This window comes from Nematolebias whitei, chromosome 8 (genome assembly GCF_014905685.2).
Source record: "Nematolebias whitei isolate Nwh7 chromosome 8, NemWhi1, whole genome shotgun sequence".
Lineage (NCBI taxonomy): Eukaryota > Metazoa > Chordata > Actinopteri > Cyprinodontiformes > Rivulidae > Nematolebias > Nematolebias whitei.
Genome location: NC_056505.1, coordinates 197,227 through 203,877, shown reverse-complemented (window position 1 = coordinate 203,877; position 6,651 = coordinate 197,227). Strand labels below are relative to the sequence as shown.

The following is a 6,651-nucleotide window of genomic DNA, read 5'->3' as shown; positions in this document are numbered from 1 at the left end:
ACTGAGGAAGTCTCTTGGATGAGAGACGAAACGTTTCTACATTTTTTTGTTGTTTTGCTTTGTTTTGTTTTTTTGAATGTCCAGAGGACCAGATTTAACTTTTTTAGATTTTTCTACCTGGATTATTGAGCATGCATCAGGATATTATTCAACAACCAAAACAGATTTTGTTTTTTAATGTAATGGCTAGGTATTAATAAACAAACATTTAGCCCTCCCCACTACCCATTTATGTTGCTCTTATTTTGAAATGTAACCAGATGTTCTGTGTTAAGAGAGGCGGAAAAAGAAATTATGGAGACGCTGCTATTGTTGAACCAGTTAACACCATAGACATAATGTGCCTGTGGTACAATCTGCCAATAACGCCTTGTTTTTAGACATTATGTCTGTGGTTAACATAAACACCTTGGTTTTTTTTGTTCAGACTTTTTTTTTCCATCCAATCCGATGCGGCCCTCCAGACACGCCCATTTTACTATCGTCCAATCAAATGTGGCCCCTGGTAGTCTAATCTTCCGAATTTGTCTGCAGAGATACCTACTTGGCTCAAGGGCCCAGAGTGGGGCAAATGTGGGTGGAGGCAGGTGTGGGTGCTTCACCTTTACCACCCACATTTTTGATGTCAGTACTGGAGCTGAACCAGCAATCTTCCAATCACAGGCCCACCTTCTCTAACTTCTTCGTCACCTCTCCAATAATAATAATAATAATAATAATAATAATAATAATAATAAAGTTAAGAGAAAAGTGCAAATGAACCCGCTGGTTTTCTGTCGGCAGACTCTCCTACGTCACCATCCCTTTAAGAGCGTCCAACGCCCCGCACCGTCGTGTTGTTTGTCGGCCACAGATTGCTTTGTTTCAGTGATAAATACAACCACAAATATCTCGATAAATTGTTTGTCTCATATGCTTGATACTTCTCATACAGTAATAAAAGAATAAAATTCAAACACATACAGGAAATCTGAAGTACGATTGTATTCTAAACTGACACATTTATCTGCTAGCTAGTAGTATCGAAATAATTCCATACCAAACTCCGATTAAAAACATGCAACATTAAAGTGCAATATACAAACACAAATTCAGCTTGTTTTGTGACTAATTTTTGATAATTTTCCAGTCATTATCAGTTTAGGTCAAAACGGTCTCCATAGAAACAATGATTTACGTCAAACCTCAGTAAAATGCCCTCTGACGGTACGATGGAGTTGGTTAATGGATCGGCGACCCGTTACGTTAAATTAAAATTAAATGCAGAAGGTTCGTGTTTTTCACTTGAGGACAGATGCCGAATTGAAAACTACATTATATATAGTCGGTTGAATTATACAAATTCAATTTGTGGGAGATCTACATGCTGAAAGTAAAAGGTAAAGCTAAAACCGAAGTATCGCGTACGAAGTTCGGAGAAATGCTTCGCTCAAGCTACTGGTTGGTTTGACACTTGAACAATCATCCGTCACTGTTGCAGCCCAAACGAACCCACACAGGATGCACTCACTTCGCACTTACCGAGAACATCATTGAGTAGACATTTAGGGTGAATTTGATGAAGTAGTAGAAGCGGTTGCTTTTCCGCACTTCAGAGTAGGGCGGCATGGCTGCTGGCTTCAATGAAGCTAGCTAACAAACAGGCTAGCTATCCTCTGTTTAGTTTGCGTAGTGCAAATGTGTTAAAGTAATAACATCAAAAATTATATCTAATGACACAAAAAACGCGTTTAGCAATGGTAATTATTGTTTTAAAAAATGCAGAAATGGTCATTTCAGATACAGTAGTGATAGAGACGGAACCGAAAGCACTTCCGTGCAGCCGGCAACCACACGCTTGTTTGGACTACATTTTTAAAGGCGCAGTCACACAGCCTTTATTAAGAGTTAGCCGACATTTATTACACAACAAAACATGGTCTCATGTCAAATAATAAAAAGATGGTGCCACCACACTAAATGTAAAACTTGCTCACCAGACAAGGAGAGCCTTATTCAGACAGTCACCCAACAGGCAACAGATTACTCTGATGGAGATGAGCAGAGATAGAGGATTTGTCAATGATGCAGTGGAAGAGTGACAGGAAACCGATGTTGTTTAAAGACAAAATTAAAGCCCATTTGTAATTTCCATTTCAAACATGTAGAAAAAGGTGCTGAGGTCACATGAGACTAAAATCTATATTTTAAACCATCATGGTTTAAACCAGTGCAGACATGTTCCTGTTTATAGTTTTCTACACCGCCTTACAACAGGGACGAGCGCAAATCGTGGCAGTGGCAGCCTTAGTGACACTTCCGGTGGCAGGTGTCACGCTGCATCCGGCTTCAGTGGCAGGTGCCACCGCGTGCCACATAGATATAAACACTAGATCCCTCATTGGCTGCTGCGGCACAGGATTTTCGGCCGGCTTCTTGAAACGGTCGTCCTTATTTGGTTAAAGCAGAAGATGTCTCAGCACTTCGCAGCTTATTTCTGTTCTAATCGACGGACTGTTGACGTCAGGTCTCGGGGGATAACTTTTCACAGTAAGATGAACATATTATTGTTAGTATTTTGTGAATATAATATTACTGTACTGTATTTATGTCCACCAGCTGATGTGATGTTCAGTGTAACATGGTGTTCAGCTGCAATGAAGATGACTGAGATCTGATGACAGGAATATTTTGCTAAAAAGCATACTCACTATTTCAGTAGCTTTGGTTCATTATCAAGAGATATGTATCATAATTTGAGTTTTGTTTAAGTTCTAGGAAATAAAAAAATAAAACTAGGGAGAATATAGGAAATAGAAAATAAGCTTGACCTCCTTTGTACAATGTTTTTGTGTTGACACAAATCTTCTGTTTTCATTTTGAAGGTTTCCCAAAGAACAAGATGTGAGGAAGAGGAGGAAGTATCTTTGAGGAGGATTCATCTGAGCAGTGAGGATTTTAAACTGGAGGATTTTGATCAGGCTTTTACCCATGGAGCTCGGCCGGGCACAGCCCGAAGAGGAGACGTGGGTCCCCCTTCCCATGGGCTCACCACCTGTGGGAGGGGCCAAAGGGGTCGGGTGAAATGTGGGATGGGTGGTGGCCGAGGGCGGGGACCCTGGCGGTCTGATCCTCGGCTACAGAAGCTGGCTATTGGGACGTGGAATGTCACCTCACTGATGGGGAAGGAGCCTGAGCTGGTGTGTGAGGCTGAGAGGTTCCAGCTAGAAATAGTCGGACTCACCTCTACGCATGGCTCGGGCTCTTGAACCAGTTTCCTTGAGAGGGGCTGGACACTCTTCCACTCAGGAGTTGCCCCTGGTGAGAGGCGCCGAGCAGGCGTGGGCGTACTTATTGCCCCTCAACTTGGTGCCTGTGTATTGGGGTTCACCCCGGTGAATGAGAGGGTGGCCTCCCTCCGCCTACGTCTGGGGGGACGGGTTCTGACTGTCGTTTGTGCTTATGCACCAAACCGCAGTTCAGATTATCCACCCTTTCTGGAGTCCTTGGAGGGGGTACTGGAAAGTGCACCTTCTGGGGACTCCCTTGTTCTGCTGGGGGACTTCAATGCTCATGTGGGCAATGACAGTGAGACCTGGAGGGGTGTGGTTGGGAGGAACGGCCCCCCTGATCTGAACCAGAGTGGTGTTCTGTTGTTGGACTTCTGTGCTCGTCATAGATTGTCAATAACGAACACCTTGTTCAAGCATACGGGTGTCCATATGTGCTCTTGGCACCAGGACACCCTAGGCCGCAGATCGATGATCGACTTTGTCATCGTCTCATCTGATCTGCGGCCACATGTCTTGGACACTCGGGTGAAGAGAGGGGCGGAGCTGTCAACTGATCACTACCTGGTGGTGAGTTGGCTCCGATGGTGGGGGAGGATGCCAGTCAGACCTGGCAGACCCAAACGTATTGTGATGGTTTGCTGGGAACGTCTGGCAGAGTCTCCTGTGAGACGGAGTTTCAACTCCCACCTCCGGGAGAACTTTGAACATGTTTCGAAGGAGGTGGGGGACATTGGGTCTGAGTGGACCATGTTTCGTGCCTCTATTGTCGAGGCGGCTTACCAGAGCTGCGGCCGCAAGGTTGTCGGTGCCTGTCGTGGCGGCAACCCTCGAACCCGATGGTGGACACCGTCGGTGAGGGATGCTGTCAGGCTGAAGAAGGAGTTCTATCAGGCCTTTTTGGCCTGTGGGACCCCGGAAGCAGCTAATGGGTACCGGCAGTCCAAGCGACATGCGGCTCGGGTGGTTGCTGAGGCAAAAACTCGGGCATGGGAGGAGCTCAGAGAGGCCATGGAGAACGACTTCCGCACGGCTTCGAGACGATTCTGGTCCACCATCCGGCGTCTCGGGGGGGGAAAGCGGTACGCCACCAATACTGTTTATAGTGGGAGTGGTGTGCTGCTGACCTCAACTCGGGATGTTGTGGGTCGGTGGGCGGAATACTTTGAAGACCTCCTCAATCCAACTGGCACGTCTTCCACTGAGGAAGCGGAGCCTGGGGACTCTGGGTCGGGCCCTCCAATCTCTGGTGCTGAGGTCACCGAGGTGGTTAAAAAGCTCCTCGGTGGCAGGGCCCCAGGGGTGGATGAGATTCGCCCAGAGTTCCTTAAGGCTCTGGATGTTGTAGGGTTGTGTTGGCTTACGCGAGTCTGCAATATTGCGTGGATATCGGGGGAAGTTCCCCTGGATTGGCAGACCGTTGTGGTGGTCCCCCTATTCAAAAAGGGGGACCGTAGAGTGTGTTCCAACTACAGGGGAATCACGCTCTTAAGCCTCCCTGGTAAGGTCTATTCGGGGGTTCTGGAGAGGAGGGTCCGTCGGATTCAGGAGGAACAGTGCGGTTTTCATCCTGGCCGTGGAACACTGGACCAGCTCTACACTCTCAGCAGGGTCCTGGAGGGTGCGTGGGAGTTTGCCCAACCAGTCTACATGTGCTTTGTGGACTTGGAGAAGGCGTTCGACCGCGTCCCTCGGGGGGCCCTGTGGGGGGTACTCTGGGAGTATGGGGTACCGGGCCCTTTGATACGGGCTGTTAGGTCCCTGTATGACCGGTGCCAGAGCCTGGTCCGCATCGCCGGCAGTAAGTCGGGCTTGTTCCCGGTGAGAGTTGGACTCCGCCAAGGTTGCCCTTTGTCACGATTCTGTTCATAACTTTTATGGACAGAATTTCTAGGCGCAGCCAAGGTGTTGAGGGGATCCGTTTTGGTGGCCTTAGGATTGCATCTCTGCTTTTTGCAGATGATGTGGTCCTATTGGCTTCATCAGATCGTGATCTACAGCTTTTGCTGGAGTGGTTCGCAGCCGAATGCGATGCGGCCGGGATGAAGATCAGTTCCTCCAAATCCGAGGCCATGGTCTTGAGCCGGAAAAGAGTAGAGTTCCCTCTCCGGGTCAGGGAGGAAGTCCTACCCCAAGTGGAGGAGTTCAAGTATCTTGGGGTCTTGTTCACGAATGAGGGAAAAATGGAGCATGAGATCGATAGGCGGATAGGTGCAGCGTCTGCAGTGAAGCGGGCGCTGTACAGGTCTGTCGTGGTGAAGAGAGAGCTGAGTCAAAAGGCGAAGCTCTCAATTTACCGATCGATCTACGTTCCCACCCTCATCTATGGTCACGAGCTTTGGGTTGTGACCGAAAGAATGAGATCTCGGATACAAGCGGCCGAAATGAGTTTTCTCCGCAGGGTGTCTGGGCTCTCCCTTAGAGACAGGGTGAGAAGCTCGATCATCTGGGAGGGACTCGGAGTAGAGCTGCTGCTTCTCCACGTCGAGAGGAGCCAGTTGAGGTGGCTTGGGCATCTGTTTAGGTTGCCTTCTGGACGCCTCCCTGGTGAGGTGTTCTGGACACGTACCACCGGAAGGAGGCCCAGAAGAAGACCCAGGACATGCTGGAGGGACTATGTTTCTCGGCTGCCCTGGGAACGCCTCGGGATTCCCCCGGAAGAGCTGGCCCAAGTGGCTGGGGAGAGGGAAGTCTGGGCCTCCCTACTTAGGCTGCTACCCCCGCGACCCGACCCCGGATAAGCGGAAGAAAATGGATGGATGGTGATATAAGAATGATTATTTTGATGCTTTTATGTCAATTTATACTTATTTTATACTCATTTTATATGCAGCTTAGCTGTGCAAATCAGGCCTGTACTACAGATGTGTTTTGGAGGAATGAAAATAAGCCTCCGGGAGTGCTCTTGCCGCAAGATCTGGCCCGTCTTGCAGTTACAGTGACCCGAAGTTTGATGTAAACAGGTCTTTCATCCACCCATGACCTTGGGTTTGAAAGACATGTTTTTATGAGCCATCGCTCTGCTGTACAAACTGCCTTGATGATGGAAAACATGTTTTGCTCTGCCCGCATGTCACCCAGTCAGAGGGGGAGTATAAAAAGTGTGACACCCAGAATATCCTGATGCATGCTCAATAATCCAGGTAGAAAAATCCAAAAAAGTTCAATCTGGTCCTCTGGACATTCAAAAACAAAAACAAAGCAAAAAAAAAAAATCTAGAAACGTTTCGTCTCTCATCCAAGAGACTTCCTCAGTCTGAGGTGCTGTTTTCAGCTCAGTCTCTTAAATAGCACCTTCTCAGAGTGGATCAACCAGTTTTGCTGCTGACAACCAAAACCAGCTGATCACATGCTCAAGAAGGACCATCAGCCTAACAATGGA

The 6,651-nt window shown here is 47.8% G+C and overlaps 1 protein-coding gene across 1 annotated transcript in view; it reads right to left on the bottom strand.

The window, feature by feature from the left end:
- The window catches only part of zgc:110329 (uncharacterized protein LOC550500 homolog), a 58,941-nt gene extending 57,333 nt beyond the window's left edge, over positions 1-1,608 (bottom strand). The window contains exon 1 of the mRNA XM_037679965.1: positions 1,522-1,608. Coding sequence (XP_037535893.1) covers positions 1,522-1,608 — 87 coding nt within the window. The remainder of the gene's footprint in view (positions 1-1,521) is intronic.
- Between the last annotated feature and the right edge of the window lie 5,043 nt (positions 1,609-6,651).